This window comes from Labrus bergylta, chromosome 22 (assembly GCF_963930695.1).
Source record: "Labrus bergylta chromosome 22, fLabBer1.1, whole genome shotgun sequence".
In the NCBI taxonomy this organism is placed as follows: Eukaryota; Metazoa; Chordata; class Actinopteri; order Labriformes; family Labridae; genus Labrus; species Labrus bergylta.
In genome coordinates, this window is record NC_089216.1 from 2,994,690 (window position 1) to 3,011,617 (window position 16,928).

The following is a 16,928-nucleotide window of genomic DNA, read 5'->3' on the forward strand; positions in this document are numbered from 1 at the left end:
TTCATTTTGCACGTTAACTTAGCGTTTACTTCAAACGTGTTAATAGTACAGAGAAAAAATAAACAGCAAATAAAAACAACATGGTTTTACAGGGACATAAAGGTAAATTGAACACAACATAAGATTCATCATCAGCCGCCGTCGTCCTACAGGTCATCGTGCCGGATGCTTACAACGATTCTTCAGCAACAAAGCTGCACACATGCTTGTTCTTGTTGGGGGAATGTCTTTTATGAGCTGCTGCTGTGTGTTTCTGTCTGAAAGGCAACACAGTCAAGGTGCTTTACTGACCACATGACACGACGCGAGAGATTCAACATTCAGTCGGAATTAAAGGCCAAAAGTCCACCAGATGTGTGTTCGGTCCGTCTCCCTCCTCGTGGAGCTGATTTGGTTTTCACTTTTAATCAGTGTTTTGTGCTGCCACCGGTTCCGCTGCGCTGCGTCTAATGCGGCGTTCATGTGGTGTCGGAGAAATCGGGAAAAAACGAGTTGTTTCCGAGTTGTAAAATGCACATGAACACCTGCTCAAGTCGGAACAACAACTCGGAAACTCGGAAAAGAATTAGGTGCCCGACTTGACGTCAGAATCGTCATCACGAGGGGCTAAAATATGTTTTGTTAATGTCAACATACTTTTAATTAATTCAGGTATTGCACGTCAACTTTTTTGCTGGAATATCACTTTTAACAGAGACATTTCACTGATCTTCTTCTTCGTAGCATCAACGCTTTTTGTGCTGTTGTTACAACATTCCGACTTTCCGGAATTGAAATCACATGAACACACTGAAGTCGAAGAACAACGACCACCTGAGCAGCACCTGAATGCAGCATGAGCTCCGCAGCAAATACGCAAAAGGCCGGACGGAGCACGGCGCGTCAATTTCGCACAGAATAGATCGAGCCGCACAGGAAGTCAAGAAACCGAAAATAACATGAGAACATCCGGGTTATTTTCAGAATAAAACACTCAAGAGGACACGAAGAACACGCATGTGTGTTGGTTTGTGTTTGTAAGGATTTTCTTTTGAACGTGTGAGAATTACCGCGCGGGGGATTCCTTTGTGTCGACAGAACGCGGCCGGTGGGCGTTGACGGTCGAGGGAGCACGGGGGCCGTAACGCAGCGGAGCGGACACGCGACGCACACATATCTGGTGGAAGTCCTGGAGGTTACATTACATGATTTAAAAAAAAACAAAATATTACAGTATGTAGGAAAATGAATACACAACATATTTGATAAATAAAACAACAGAGGTAAATAAAAACATTGTCAGGACATATCATCATGTAACAGAAACTAAAAGGAGAAGTCGTTGCAGAGCTGCGTTAAACATTACTCAACGGGTTATGTTACAGAGGATTCATGACTTTACACGTTTTTTGTTTTCTAATGGAGAAACTGCATTTTTCTTTTTTGTAGTTATACATTTTCACCAACATGACAATGTGATGTCTCCCCCCTCCCCCCCCCCCGTCTGGACGACGATGTGGGTTATAAAGAGCCAGAAGCAAAGAAGAAGTTCACTTGTTAATTTTTTTGTTTTTTTTAACCCCCATGCTTTTCCCCCCCGGCCCCCCGCGTTAGTGCACGAGCTCCAGCTGGCTGGTGGAGAACGGCAGCACCCCGCTGACGTAGTAGGCGATGCCCAGGGACAGGAGGGCGATGACCACCAGCAGGAGCAGGACCCTCCAGAAGCCCAGGTCCTCCACAAACTCCTGCCAGGTGGTGCGGAAGCTGGACAGGACGCCCTCGCTGCTCTGCAGGTTGGGGTTGAGTAAGGAGTGGCTCTCCATCGCACTGAGACGGACAGATGGACGGAGGGAAAAACAAAAAACATGATTTTTTACAACATGCCGAAGCCAACTGCACCAGGACCAGGGAACCCTGTGTGAATCTGGACTTTGGGGGTGCTCTTAGACTGGATCTATAATCTTTAATATGATCAGGACTAGTTGTCATTTCCTTCAAACACAAGACGTCGTCCCCGCCTCTCACTCTCTCACCTCTCGCTGTCGGCCATCTGCATGGTCTCCAGCTTGGAGTGAGCTCCTCTGTTGAAGCCCTTCACCTCCTGCTCCTCCAGTCCCTCCAGCAGACGGATGGCGTCCTTGTTGACGCCGCGTCTCTTCGCCAGCACCAGCGGGGTCGAGCCGTTGTGGTTACTGCGACACACGACAACCGAAACACACACACACACACACACACACACACACACACACACACAACGCTGTTAAGACAACAGGATCATACAGGAAATATCAAGAAGGGCTGCTACTTTCAAAGTGAACACAGAATGACCAACTGTCAGCCAAAAAACAAGTCAGGGAGAACTCTTTTCACATGTGCACTCCCGAAACTTCAAGAGAATTTCAAGAGACCTTTTACATAAAAGACATGACGCGGAGTTGTGGACGAAGCAACAGAGTCCACTATACGAAGCTATAAAGAGAATATTTGCTTTTATATCGATGCTACAGTCTATGATCGTGCACCGATCACAGGGAATAAACGTCACCACCACCTCCCACTCGCTCGAGGTGAATTCTCCGGGTAATATCCTGCTGCGTTCTCACATCAGCTCCTGTCCTGATTCATCAGCAGGATCAGCTGGACGCTCATCTAGAAGGATCGGCTGGTTTCCCTCACTCGCTCTCTCCTCAGCCTGACCGACTGTTGTTGTTGCTTTAGTCATTTATGTTAGTGCACTCTTCAACACCACACACACACACACACACACACCACATAATCACATCACACACACTCAGACACGTCCACCACTACAGACTGAAAGCTTTTCATCTCTCACCAGATATCGATCTTCAGCCCGTTGGACACCAGGAACTGTATCGTGTCCACGTGGCCGCACAGATGCAGCGCCGTGTTCCCCTGGTAGTCCGTCGCCAGCAGGTCGGCGCCGAACTTGTGCAGCAGGCGGCATATGTCCACGTTCCCCCGGGCGGCGGCTAGGTGCAGGCCCGTGCGGCCCCGGTTGTCCCGGATGTTGGGGTCGCAGCCGGTCTCCAGGAGCCTCTTGGCGAACGGCAGGTCTCCATCGATGCAGGCCTGCAGCAGGGGCACGTTGGTCTGCGACGAGTCGTTGATGAAGACATAGGACATGTCCGAGTGGGTGTCAGAAAATTCCAGCGTACCTGCAACGAGGATAAGATAACGGTCGATGGACTTGAGCTTGTATACATTCACACCCTGATGCCAGAGGTTGTGACCATCAGAGGTAACTAATCCCACTTATACACATTCACACGGCGCTGAAAAAGCAGAGGGAGCAACTTGGGGTGAAGTGTCTTGCCCACAGGCACATCTGGGTTCGATCCCCAGCTCCTGCAGGGATAGATCTTCTATCAGTCTGTTGTGGCCAGTGCACTGTTCTCTGCTGTGGTCTGCTGGGGGAGCAGCATTGGAGCTGGTGACACTAAGAGACTGGACAAACTCATCAAGAAGGCCTGCTCTGTGATAGGCTGCAAGCTGGACTCTTTCCTCTCATGACAGAGAGGAGGACTCTTAACAAACTGTTATCCATTATGGATAATCCTGATCACCCTCTGCACACCCTACTGGACAAACAGCGGAGCAGCTTCTCCAACAGACTGATTCAACTCTGCTGTCACAAGGACAGATACAAGAAATCTTTCTTACCGAAGGCCATAACTCTGTACAACAGCTCACCTCATGTGAGCAGAGAACTGTCATCATGATAATATCTGTCTCTCCATACTGTCATCTGTTCTGCACGTTAAATTTACAAATTATCACTGCACTCATGTTCACTTCATTTGTCTGTCTACTCGCCGTTATATTGTATAGTTTCTGCTGATAATATGTCTACACTCATGCACTTTAACTTATGTCAATACTGTCCATTTATGACTCTGTTTTTACATATTTACATTTAATCTTTCATATTTAAGACTAGTAATGCTAAGTTAAATCCTGGTTGTATATATTCACATTCTTAGTTTTCATATTTTTAGTGCCTATTTACTTTGTATTTAATATTATATTGTGTTTTTTACTCATATTGTGTGTTTGGACAACCTGCTGCTGTAACGCCACAATTTCCCAGTTTGGGATCAATAAAGTAATTCTATTCTATTCTATTCTATTCTAGAGCCCACATGTCAGATATTGGGGTTGGAACCGGATGGTCAACGGTTCAAGTCAAAGTGCGGACCAAGCCTGGAAATTGGTCTGGTAGCTGGAGAGTCGGCAGGTCACTTCCTGAGTACTGCCGAAGAGCCCTTGAGCGAGGCACCAACACCCTGACATCTCCATTAGTGCATGTCTATATCATCCTGTTTGCTTCATGTGTATTTCACTCTATTTGTCTCAATAACAGATTGTAGAATCACAATAAATAGGCACGGCTGCGGCTCAGTTGGTAGAGTCATCGCCACGCAACGGGAAGGTCGGGGGTTCAATCCCCAGCTGAGCAACATGTCCAATGTGGGTTCAATCAATCCTTGGGCAAGACACTTAGCCCCACATTGCTCCCGCTGCTTCGATGGCAGTGTATGAATGGATAAGTGTTGCACTTACTCTCTGATGTACATCACTTTGGATAAAAGCGTCTGTAGTGACTATCTAATGTCCAAATTTCTTCTCTTGCCTTCAGTCACTTGTGTAGGTGTATGGAAAGTTCTTGACGCATAAAAAATAAACAAATGTCCAAAATTAAAGTACTTTCTGATGTTCCAGTTTATTGTCACATATGAAGCAGAGACAAACCGTGGCGATGATATGATGAGTTGTTATTTCCGAGATTATACTGTTGTCGTTCTTTTGTTCTGTTAAATAGCATACTTGCGTTATCCTGTGTTACGTTGTGTTACGGTAAGAACCGGATGTTCCCACCACCTGTGCCCCCCGTTTCCTGTTCACCTGTGACATATAAACACTCAACCAACCACCTGACCAATTAACCCAAACGATCAATTATCACCACCTAGTGTCCAAATCGAGTACATAAATCAACAAGTAAACTAAAGCCATAGAAATAAAACACATAAACACACACACACGGAGGCTGCTCAGTTGGTAGAGTCGTCGCCTCTCAACCAGAAGGTCGAGGGTTCGATCCCCAACATGTCCGTTGTGTCCTTGGGCAAGACACTCAACCCTGAATTGCTCCCTCTGCTTCAGTGGTGGTGTATGAATGGGATTAGTTACTTCTGATGGATGATACTACATCATCACTACCATCAGTGTGTGAATGTGTAGGTGTGATGAGTGTAAAAGAGTAGTTACATAAGCTCAAGTCCATTTACACACTAAATGGGCTCCTACAGCGTCTGCTAAGTGAATTGTAAATAAAGGATGCCTTCTTCTACCTTCTCTACCGCTGAGCCACAGGCAACAAGGTTCAGATCCACAAATAATGTAATGTGTTGTAAAGTTTGACACAAGAAGGGAAAAAGATCTAACAGTATCTCGACACCGGTCCTAAAGTTAAATCTTAAATTGTCTGATTTTTTTTCCAAGTCTTGCAGGAAAATGAGCTCCAATCAGCATCATGTTGTTTACATCTCTCCTCTCTTTTGACTGGTTGTATGTTGTTGTTTTTTAATCTCCTTTATGCTATTCTGCCCTACAAAGGCAAAAGGCAGTAACTTCAATTTTTTCAAAAATGAGTTTTTGTCATTTTTGGAACATCACAGATGTGCGTTATCATGTGGACGGATATCTTAAATCACTTGTGTTGTTTTTGCCTTAACTTCCAAAAGCCGTGGAGAAACCAAGGCAGAGTAACTTCACTCATCAGGGTCTTTGTCTTTGAACTGCAGAATACTCAAAGTGAGTTAAGGTCTTCAAAGTGAAGTTACTGTTTTACTGCAGTGGAGTTAAGTTTGTTTTAATATCTGTCATCAAACACTTCTGACACACAGCAGCTTGACTGAAGTGTAGCAAAGAAATAGTGTTGGTGTGTTATTTTAACAAGTGAAATAGAGTATCAAATGGAAGTTAATGCCTTTAACCTTCCAAATAAGGGTCAAAGGTCATGTTTGAGCTAAAGATTTTTGATGAACATTAATAACCTCATTAAAAAAAGACAAAGAATTGCCACATTTCCAATATTCTGCCTGCAACTCATTTGGCTGGACAACAAAAAGCCTTTAAAGTCAAGTCAAGAGTTCTAGTCTTTTGTCTTTGTAGGGCAGAATAAAGGGTTGAATTAACTTTTAAAACACACTATAACACCTAACCTGTGTCTTTAATGCGTGAATTACAAAATAATAAAGCATGTTTCACCTCAAAATCAATGCAATCATTACCTCCAACCCTCCAAAACACTCAACAAACAGCAAACAAACATTTTATTTACATCTTAGTTTAGTTAAAATAAATCACTTTAAACCTTTCAGTGTCGCAGAAATGATAAATTAATGTGTGGAAACAACAGATTAAAGTGCACAACAACTAGCTGTGACATTACTTACAGTATTAAATCACATCGAGATAAGTTAATACTACTAAAACTGTCTCTTTGTTGTGTTTTATCCAGAACAATAAACACAGATTAATCATTACGTTAGCGTCCGAGCTAACAGGCTAGCGTCGTACCGTCGATAATAAAAGACTATTGTGCGATTGTACAGTCGTAGAAACGTGTAACATGACATTACATCGTGCTTTAAATGCTTCGTGCGTTGACAGTAACATCACTCACCTGTTTATGGGGTCCCAAATTTAAGAAGAAAAAAAAAGTAACAGTCGCTTTTTCCCTGTCGAGCTAACGTCGCTAGCCTAGCAGTGTTGATGTTTTGATGCTTCTTCTTCTTCGTTGGTGTTTTTAGAGCAGCGTCGAATAAAGGCGTTTTGTCGCCATCTGCTGTCGATTCAAATAGCTGTAAAGTACTTCTGAGGGTATTTTCGCATTCTTATTTTTTACTTTCAGTCTGTTAAATTTCATTTTATTTCAGTTTATTGTATTTATTCCACACATAGCACACAACCCTTCACATAAAACAAGTCATAATTCTATCACAGCCCCTTACTCTAATGCACAAATACATACATGCACAATACACAGCAATTAAGATTAAGATTTACTTTTATTGATCCCTGTAAGGGGAAATTTCAGTTTTTACACTCTGTAGTCATGCAACACACACATAGGCTGAAATATACACACACATGCACAAACAGGATCCTATGGACATGCACTAATGGAGGGATGTCAGAGTGACGGAGCCGCCCACAGCGGGCGCTCCTGAGCTGATGTTGGGAAGGGGGTTTGGTGCCTTGCACAAGGGCACCTCGGCAGTGCTCAGGAGGTGATCTGGCACCTCTCCAGCTACCAGACCAACTTCCATATTTGGTCCGCACCAGGACTTGAAACGGCGACCCTCCGGTTCCCAACACAAGTCCCTACAGACTGAGCTACTGCCGCCCTCTGACTAAAAGAAAAACCCATATGAACTATTCTCACTGTATAAGACAAGTGTAACAGGGTCAAATATGTACCTGCCGCCCTATCTTTAATTGATTTTTTTCTCTAAATACCCGAGCAGCACATGAATGCAGCATCACACTTACACAACGCAGTCCTCCCAACAGTTACACATATCGGGAACATCTAGTCATACTATATAAGGACTGAAAGCTAAATGTTTAAAGGTTTAAAATAAATCTGAATTCAACACTCTGTTAGTTTAGAGACTTTATTTCAAAGTGTGTGAGCATAAAAATACACATAGCCGTATGAGACATGTTATGACCACTTTCTTATGTGTTATGGATCCTCTTTGAGGAAAACTGCATTTCTTTATTTTGTCACTCCAGGCACTCATTGCTGCGTGAAATATGGCGTAGAGACCAAACAGACAATACACCTGTCTTTCCATCTGTTTAAACCGTCAGCAATAGAATATACTTTCCATATAAAAACATCATCCTAAAAGGCTTTTTTTTTTCTCCCCCATTTAATATTTAATGTACACGTTATTATCTCCCCACTCCCTCCCATTGCAGTAAATAAAACCAGGGGATAGTATCATGATGACTAAAGTAAAATAATTACAATCTAGATTACAAAACAACAAAGGAAGTCGAAGGAAGACGGGGAATCAAATCAAACAAAAACAAAAAGGTAAAATGTGACATAAAATCAGGGCTACCAACAGAGAGACAGAGCTATGTGCTCGACACAGTGGTCATAGTGGTTACAAGTCACCCAGTAGCTTTCACTGTCCGAGGATAAAAAAAAGAAAGAAAAGAGGATTAAACCAGTTCAACTCTGTTTAAATTTCAAATAAAAATCAATGTAAGAAATGTTCAGTTGTGATCTAAAAACGAGTAAATTCTTCCTCTTTTTTTTAATCCAGCGACAGAAAAAAGACACACAGACTGAAAAATAACAAAATAAATGACAATAAAAATAAACGGCAAACAGCATATCAGACGTGCTCTAACATACTTTGCCTGGAAACCCAATAAGCACTCTTTATGTACAGCAATAATTAACAATCTGTCAGAGAGAGGGAGAGAGAGAGAGAGAGTGTATGTGTGTTTGGTTTTCTGTTTCAAAATGTAACACCAACTTTACTGTGATAATGAGAACACAAAACACGATTTTGGTCACGACGTACAAATGAAAGCTTGTGAAGGTGAAACGATTGAGTAGGTTTGCCCTTTTATTGGACTCATTGTTATCGTTTGTAAGTTTAAGAGGTTACATCAGTGCAATATATATGAATGAGTGGCCTCCGTCAGGTCTTTTATTACTACAGTTAGCTGTTTCAGAGGCTCCATCTTTTGAGGAGAAGTGCTGCTTAGCCATTTAAATGAATGCAGTTCATGTATAAAAGTTAATGTAAATGTTGCCTTTCAAGTCAACTGTCAGGGTGAAGTAGCACCATAATATACAGAGTGTATATGAAACACGCATTGTAAAGTTAGCAAGGACTGCAATTGGTAACTTTGCGTGTACAAAGTTGAAACCGTTTTTATCTGAACATCACTGCAGTTAAAGTGATTGTAGTTGGCAGAAAATACAAAAATAAGCATCGTTATTTTTAATGGCTGTTTCACTTAATGGTGTGTTTGAACAGAGAACCACGTCAGAATAGCGTCTACTTCAGTTAGATCAGCTGTCAAAAAAAAGAAAAACACCAAACTCCACCGTCGAGACCTTCAGTTAAACCGCAGACTGTATAGAAGAAATGGACAAAGCTTCAAGGTGTTTAAAAGTGAAGCTAACGCTAAGTGCTTCAGACCTATCTTCTTTATAATGTCCACTTGATAGTATGGCGTTCATTGTTCTGATTGCTAGTTTCAATTCTTCTTTAATAAAGTATGTTGTTGACTTGACATTTTAGCCCTCCCCCCCAAAAAAACTTTAGTTGCATTGCAACCTTTTGATTGACAAGTTGCTACTGTTGTCAACTGAAAATGCATCATTCAGTATTTATTTGCGCTAAAATACTCTCTTAGGAGTGGATTGTTGAATTGCTTTGTATCAGTACACTTTTAAAAAAGCTTTTTTTTTTAGCTAGCTAAATTAAGACATTCATATCACTGTTACTCTGAATTTAGGACGTAACTTGCTAACCCAGCTAGCGTTAGCCGATGACCCCTCTCGTCCATATTCAGGGTAAAGGAAAGTTTTTACTTGAAGCGTTTCTTTACTTAATTTATGTAACCAATTTACTTAATTTCATTTAATTAAAATATTAAATTAAGGGCTAGTGCTAACATTAATCGCTAACGGCTAAAATGCCCGCCACATGGTGAAGTGGTACAACAGAAAAAAGTAACACATCGCGGCTACGTCCACTTATAATATACAGTTTATGGTTTTATCCAGTTTTTCAAACATAGCAGTGTTTTCCTTTATTGTCTGACCTGACTAATCTGAAGAAGACGTCCAGCCCTAGTGTGTAAGCGGTGCAGTGCTATCCAAAGGGGGGTTGCACTCTCCGAGGTAGCCGAGAATGATTCCCGCCAAAAAACGTAACGAGAAAATAGACAAAATAAACACACAGAACATTAAACAATAGCACCATTGTCAGTGATAATCTAGAGAAGAGCAATCACACTGAAGCCCTTCTCTTCTTTCCGTTCACTCCCTCCAACTCTTTTTTCTTTCTTTTTTAAACAAGCCATTCATCCCAAAGCTGATCAAAAGCAGGAGAGGGGCTCATTTTCAGTCAGTCACGTGTTCTTTCTTTTATTTATAGATTTCCTTATAAATCGACATCTCTTCTTGGATCCTTGAAGTTGTTAATATGTCACCTCCTGACGTTTCCCCTCCTCCTACTACAAGAGCTTGCTGCAGACTTGGCAGCGGCTGACTCTGGAGCGCTCCTGGCCTCCCTTCAGGGTCTCCTGTGCTGGCGAATAGACAAACTCCTGGGTTGGATCCACGGTGGTGAGCCAGAAGCTGTACTTGTTAGCGAAGTAGTGGCAGGTACCCTTGGCACCGTTGCACTCGATGAATGGCGTGGCGCGGAAATCCTCCAGGCAAGAACCGGGAGACACCAGGGACTGACCGCCGCCCTCAGCGCCGGCTGCTGTGTGCTGTAAAGGAGAGATTTTTTACCAAAGTTCATCCTTACTTTAACTGTTGGCACTGCTGGAAAGCAAAACACTTAAGTCTGTTTGGCGAGCATTTTAGACAAGAACATTTTAGGGTTTCCAGGAACTGAAAGTAATGGGACACAGCAAAGTTATGTCTTAGTTGGTCGAAGTCCTTGAATCCCTGCTGTCCATTCCCAAATTTTCCGTCAGTCTTTACTGTCCTATTCAGTTAAAGGAGCAGCGAGTAACTCTGAAACCTAGTGTTTAAAATGGGTACTGCAGTTCAAATTCAAAACACTGTAGAGAGCTGTCTCCCCCCCGCCCCCTCGTCTCTAGAGTCGATGCTCACTCAGGTCACCATGTGGTGGACTCTGAAGCTTCAGTGTTTATCCAGCTCTGCATGGGTCTGTAAACCTTTCTGTGTTCTAACCTCTCTCCATTTTTCAAAAGCATCTCCAATATTGATCCTAGTTTGAGCACGTTTCTGCTCGTGGAGCTTATTAGAAACATGCAGAGGCTTTTTAAGTCGGGTACAATCACTTCTATCTGAACCACTTCTCTTGCCTGCTTCCATCGCTGCAACACCTGTTGGTTTGACCTGATAACTACTCTCATATCTGGCAAACTGAGGTGTGTCCAAAACTGTCGTGTAGACCGAGTTTAGCATCACTGTTTTAAACCACTATGCTGCTTTCTGAGATGGAATTATTTTCAAAATGTTTGTGTCGTTTCCTTGTACATTTTTCCTTCAAGAATCGCGCATATTGGTGTTTGCTTACTGATCAGTGTGTAGGCCTTATTATGAGAGGTTATTTATTCTCTTTAGTTTACCATGAGGAAGGAGTATCCTATCCAGAGACTCCTCCAGCCGGGTGGACAGGTGGGGATTGTCATGTCCTGACTGTGGACCGCCACGGCCTGAGATGGAGCCTCACACACAGAGCACCTGCAGGGAAACAGCTTTTTGTCAACCTGTGCAAGAGTGGTGTAGTAACAAATGAATGGGCCCATTATGATTTTCTTCCCCACATTGAATATCCGCATACAGTACCTGCTAATGTAAGGGCGTATCTGCTCCTCAGCCACAGGCATCATGGGTATTGGTGCAGTGGTAGAGAGCCAGTAGGATTTGTCGTTACGGCTGGCGTAGTAGCAGACCTCGTTGGGGGAGCAGTAGAGGAAGGGGATGGTGCTGAACCTGGGGAGGCATGACCCTGGCTGACCTGGAGATAGAGCAAGATTGGAGGTGGTTAAATACAACTGAGAGGCAGATGGCTATCCACCTATGAGTCAGGTTCTTCCCCAGCTTTCTGTCTGTTACAAATGAGTTTTTCCAAAGGTTAATGCCGAGGTTGTATCTTTGTCTCTCTTTGTATTGCTCCCTCAATCCAACCAATCCAATTGACTCCTGTATTCGTGTTCCATACCTAGGTCCTGATTGTGTGCCTTCTCCTGGCCCTCCACGTACAGCAGACTGTATCCATCCCACAGCTTGGCCATGCCCTGTGGACACATGGGCACCTGGGAGTCCTGGCTGTGCTTCACCAGAGTGTAGCCAATGCTGTAACTGCGACCGACGCTACCAGGAGAGCCGGGACGACCGGCTGTACCAGGAAGACCTTAACAAGAGGAGACAATGGAATTGTAGAGATTTCTTGTTTGGTTGTCTTTACATGATAGTAGAATGAAGGGAGTTTTTAAAACTGACAACCAAATGGACCCCTGACCTTGTTCTCCAGTGGGTCCAGGGAAACCAGGTGGTCCGGGGTCACCAATAGGTCCGGGCAGACCACCAGTTCCAGTCCTACCAAGTTTACCCACAGAGCCTGGACGGCCTTTAGAACCTGCAGCAGTCAAAGATGAATAAATTGTAAACCACAGTGACTACATCACAAGTAAGACCATTGGAAAAGCTTAAACATTCCCCTACTGACCTGGGCGTCCGGGTATTCCTGGCTGACCAGGCTCTCCAAGACCACCAGGGGACCCGTTGTCACCAGGATAGCCCATTTCTCCGGGTCGCCTGATGTCTGTCGGCGGCACAGACAGCGTGATTCCAGGAATGCCTTTACGACCAGGACGCCCTAAAAATTATGGAATGGAAGAAGAGAAAGATGGAGGAAAGAGAGAAGAGAAACACAACATGAACGTTTGAGAGAACAAATACGGACGAATAATGTATGTTCGGTCAGAGAGCAAATGTATGGTTTACTAATCAAATTCTCACAATAATTTCTTGAACTATCATACAAAGTGTTCTATCCATGGAAACTGTAAGATCTCCTACCTCTTAGTCCCTTTGCTCCTTTGTTTCCATAGAAACCAGAGTCACCAGGATAACCTTTAAGACCAGGACCTCCGCTGTAGCCAGTCACACCTCTTTCTCCTGGAATGCGATAAAATATTTTCTATTGGATCTTTTTTATTACGAAAACAGAATTTTTTCATATCTGTTTTTTAAGCTTCACTTTACCTTTGAAACCAAAACTGCCGGGGAGTCCTGGGCCTGCAGGTAGGCCTGGTTCTCCTTTCCTGCCGGGGGATCCAGGGAAGCCCGGGAGACCTGAGTCCCCTCTGTCTCCCTGAATAGAGCCTGGACCAGGAGGCCCAGGACGACCTGGAGGACCTTGGAAACCTGGAGAAGAGAGAAGATGTTTTGAGGGAGGAAAGAGCAATGGTTGGGAAGACATAGTTAGGTTAAGGGGAGGAAAGAAACAGAAAGGAAGAAAGTAGGTTTGGGGATGAGTGAAAAGGGAAAGAAAAAGAAAGGAAGGAAGTAGATGGAATTGTGCTGGAGAAATGCAAGGATAAGAACCAGAATGGAAATGGGTTGGAAGAAAGACTATAACAAAACTATATAAACTAGAGCCTGACAGATTAATCGGCCAGCCAATAATATTGTCCGATAATGGCATATTCAATGGCTATTAGTATCCGCTAATTTTATTACACTTATTCTCCGATAAAACTCGATTTATTTACCACTCAGATATGATTTCAATTGAGTATCATTACATTTCACAAGCATCACTCTTTCTAGCAATCACCAGCAGAGTGTGCTTTATGGATTATTACAAGCATTATCACCCTCCAGTGACAAGCGGTGACGCATGTGCAGTTACTTACTACAGTTAAGTAACCATCTTTTCTATGTTATACTGTTTGTTCATCTTTTCCACAAGTGTTTGATGACCGCATTTGGGGGATTAAGGCAAAAAATGTGAAAGAAATAAGGAAATCGGCCCAAATATCAGGTATTTTTTTCTCTTCCCAATATTGATATTGGCGCCAAAAATCTCATATCGGTTGGGCCCTAATTTATACTAAAGCAAAGTGGACTGAGAAAAGAAACAAAAGGAACAGAAAAGAAAAGAAAAGAAAGGAAAGGAAAGGAAAGGAAAGGAAAGGAAAGGAAAGAAAAGGAAAGGAAATAAATTGAGTTTGTGAAAGGAAAGAGTGGAGGTATTGGTTAAAGAAAATAGAAGATACAGGAAATGGATTGAGTAAAGGAGACAGTGTCACAGAAGGAGAGAAAATGGAAGGAAAATATAAAGATAAGTGAAGGATGAAGACATGTTAAGAGGAGGAGAGGTAATTGGATAGGGAAATGTATTTACCATACTCTCCATCGAGTCCAGGAAGGCCAGGGTCTCCCAAAGGTCCAGGAATATCAGACCCCACAGTTGAACCAGGAGGTCCGGGTCGACCAGGGAACCCTGGGAGTCCAGATCCACCTGACAGAAAAAAACAAAGTCATTATTGTAAGATAATATTATTTGAATCCAACCAACATTTGCGACTTCCTTAAAGTCTATCTCACCTGAATCTCCTCTTTCTCCTTTTGGTCCTGGGTAGCCTGGAACTCCTGGGTAGGAAACACCTCTCTCTCCCTTTTGGCCTGGAATACCAGGAGCACCCGGGCGACCTCCTGCACTCACACCTGGACAACGATACAAAACATTCAACAGAAGCTTATCTTTCACATTTTTAACCCGCAGCAGGAAAGATATCCAGATTCAAAAAATTGCAGAGAAAACATGTCATGGCTCTTTCAAGCTGCTTGCCAAGAAGAACCTTTAAAGTAGGCATATGTAAAAAGGAAATGTGATTAATAATGGTCCTTGCCTGGGGTTCCAGGAAGGCCTTTAGGTCCACCAAGTCCATTAAGTCCATCCAACCCAGAGGATCCAGGCAAACCTGAAAGAACACAACAGAGTGTGTGGGTTTGTCTGCAGCCTGTTATTAGTTCCTGTTGAGTTAATTGTTATAAGTCAATTGCAATTACTGAGAGATTACCTTTGGCTCCAGGACCTCCAGAACCCCCGGGACCCCCAGGAATCCCATCTTCTCCCCTTCTGCCTGGGTAACCGGGCAGGCCCTTTTGCCCGGGGAATCCAGGAGAGCCTGCGGTGGCAGATATGTAATGATGAGTCTATGATTGAGGTTAGGAAAGCACAAAAAGCGTTCTGCATGTGGGCATGACGGCCGATGGGAGCTAGCATATAGAGGTTTGGTTCTGGGAAGCTAGAGCTCATTGTCAAGCGTTCCTGAAGTGTCTTGGTCCTAACTAGACTAAACAATGGTGAGCTCTTGCTGCCCATCTAGCTTCACGTCGTGGTTGTTGTGGCCATTGGTAGGGCAGGGCAGCCTTGTACCTGGAGCTGGCATTAATTGAGACAGGGTCCATTGAAGGTGGAAATGCTGTTTGGGTTGTGGTGGTCATTGAGGTCAAGCTCTTAACCTTTCATTACTCACAAGTATCTTGCGTTTATTTCAAAGAAATGGTCACTTGAGTTTTTTGTTATAATTCTTAATAGTTCGTCATAGTATCTGGTCCTCTCACCCATTATTCCAGGCCGTCCTCCTTCACCAGGAGCTCCCTTCTGTCCAGAGTAACCTGGATTTCCAGGAAAACCATTGTCACCAGGAGCGCCATCATTGCCACGACCGCCTAAGGAGAAACAATCAGGTTCATGAGGCGACTTTTTCAAGATGTCTCCTCTTTCACAAAGTCTTAGAAAGTGGAGAAAATGAAGTCAAATGCTTAACCTTTTCTTAAAGAAGCATGATTATAAATTCTTCAAGTTTGCTTAAAACAATTGGAAATGACTTCTAGCAAGGCTGGTTTTAACACCTTCTCTGCTGGTAGAGCAGTAACAAGAAGCTACCTTTGGTCACTCCAGAGGAAAAACAATCATATTTTAGATGTTATGGTCATATTTCTCGTCTTTCTAGGGACACATTTTTATCCAGTAAGGGTTCACATGAAGAAACACAAGACTAAAAGACATGGAAGGTCAACAGAGATTCAACAGAAAAGTCATTCCTAGGCTTTTTTTGGGCAGCATCAAAATGGGTGGTTGGTCTTTTTACTGTAAGTCTTACCTGGGAATCCTGGATCTCCTGGCTGGCCTTTGGCACCGGGACCTCCAGGATAACCATAACTATCTCCAGGTAGACCTGGGGGACAAACCATGTTAGTTAACAGTTCCAAGGCATTGGGTCGAGTAAATAGATTGGTTGCGATGATTGTTTTGGCTTGTGTGGCCTGATATTTACACTCACCTTTAGTGCCAGGACGACCCGATTCTCCAGGGTTTCCAGGAAGACCAAGTCCACCATCATCACCCTAAAAGATGCCACCAGAACATTAATCTCACTGTCTGAACTTTCTGAACATTATAAGTTTAGTAACTTTTTTTACCCTTGGTCCAGACATGCCCGGGAATCCATTGATTCCAGCTTCTCCCTTTGGTCCAGGGAAGCCTGGGCCTCCAGGTCTCCCAGGAAATCCACGATCTCCAGGCTGTCCTTTACTCTGCTCAGCGTAACCAGGAAGTCCAGGCAGACCCTGACGACCAGGCAGACCTGGCAGACCTTTGTCACCTGAAAGCAGACCCAGAGTTGGGTGTTAGAGGTGCAACATAGAGGAACAATCCTCATAAGCTCATCAGAAAACATACAGTCTGTTTCACAACTGTCAATCATAAAACAGACACAGAAAGTGGTGTCACCTCTGGGTCCAGGGAAGCCAGGAAGACCGTTGGAACCGGGGGTTCCAACTTCTCCTCTCTCAACAAACTCTGATCTATAAACAGGTGCGGGCGGACCAGCGGGACCAGGATATCCTCTGTCACCTTACACAAGATAAAAACAAAGGGATGTTAGTGTGACTCTCAAACCGAAGAGAACTCTACTCAACATTGTGCCTTCGTGCCAGTAACTTGACTGAGAGCTATGAATATCAGGGCCGCCAATGTTGGGCTTCAAAACTCTGCTTCAGAAACCAATGGGTTATGTCACGAAGGCTACGTCCACGTTACGTACAGTCTATTACAAGGACTCATTGATCACCAATAACTGCAAGCTGATCATAGTTTTAGTAC

The 16,928-nt window shown here is 43.5% G+C and overlaps 2 protein-coding genes across 5 annotated transcripts in view; both read right to left on the reverse strand.

Annotated features, from left to right (window-relative positions):
• ankrd46b (ankyrin repeat domain 46b) lies at positions 1 to 6,825 on the reverse strand. The gene is made up of 4 exons (XM_020653987.3): positions 6,692 to 6,825; positions 2,816 to 3,158; positions 2,013 to 2,171; positions 1 to 1,806 (listed from the first exon to the last, which is right to left on the reverse strand). Exons 2-4 carry the CDS (start codon positions 3,124 to 3,126, stop codon positions 1,590 to 1,592), a joined length of 687 nt encoding a protein of 228 aa, XP_020509643.1. The 5' UTR covers positions 3,127 to 3,158; positions 6,692 to 6,825; the 3' UTR covers positions 1 to 1,589.
• Positions 6,826 to 7,671: 846 nt separating this feature from the next.
• Positions 7,672 to 16,928, reverse strand: part of col4a6 (collagen, type IV, alpha 6) — a 114,346-nt gene continuing 105,089 nt past the window's right edge. For all 4 annotated transcript variants that reach the window (XM_065950433.1, XM_065950432.1, XM_065950431.1 and 1 more), the window contains 17 exons: positions 16,557 to 16,679; positions 16,247 to 16,428; positions 16,108 to 16,171; positions 15,928 to 16,002; positions 15,386 to 15,493; positions 14,839 to 14,946; positions 14,668 to 14,739; positions 14,363 to 14,482; positions 14,160 to 14,276; positions 13,016 to 13,177; positions 12,830 to 12,928; positions 12,477 to 12,626; positions 12,270 to 12,386; positions 11,970 to 12,161; positions 11,594 to 11,765; positions 11,374 to 11,488; positions 7,672 to 10,542 (listed from right to left, as the gene is read on the reverse strand). In XM_065950433.1, the coding sequence (XP_065806505.1) occupies positions 10,282 to 10,542; positions 11,374 to 11,488; positions 11,594 to 11,765; positions 11,970 to 12,161; positions 12,270 to 12,386; positions 12,477 to 12,626; positions 12,830 to 12,928; positions 13,016 to 13,177; positions 14,160 to 14,276; positions 14,363 to 14,482; positions 14,668 to 14,739; positions 14,839 to 14,946; positions 15,386 to 15,493; positions 15,928 to 16,002; positions 16,108 to 16,171; positions 16,247 to 16,428; positions 16,557 to 16,679 (2,237 nt within the window). In that variant the 3' untranslated portion in view covers positions 7,672 to 10,281. The remainder of the gene's footprint in view (positions 10,543 to 11,373; positions 11,489 to 11,593; positions 11,766 to 11,969; positions 12,162 to 12,269; positions 12,387 to 12,476; positions 12,627 to 12,829; positions 12,929 to 13,015; positions 13,178 to 14,159; positions 14,277 to 14,362; positions 14,483 to 14,667; positions 14,740 to 14,838; positions 14,947 to 15,385; positions 15,494 to 15,927; positions 16,003 to 16,107; positions 16,172 to 16,246; positions 16,429 to 16,556; positions 16,680 to 16,928) is intronic.

Excerpts from the sequence above, each read along its gene's own strand:
- ankrd46b (XM_020653987.3), bottom strand. The coding sequence starts at position 3,126 with ATGTCCTATGTCTTCATCAACGACTCGTCGCAGACCAACGTGCCCCTG. Across the intron at positions 2,172-2,815 it reads GGGCTGAAGATCGATATCTG|TAACCACAACGGCTCGACCC; the intron begins GTGAGAGATGAA and ends CGTGTGTCGCAG. Across the intron at positions 1,807-2,012 it reads CAGATGGCCGACAGCGAGAG|TGCGATGGAGAGCCACTCCT; the intron begins GTGAGAGAGTGA and ends TGTCCGTCTCAG.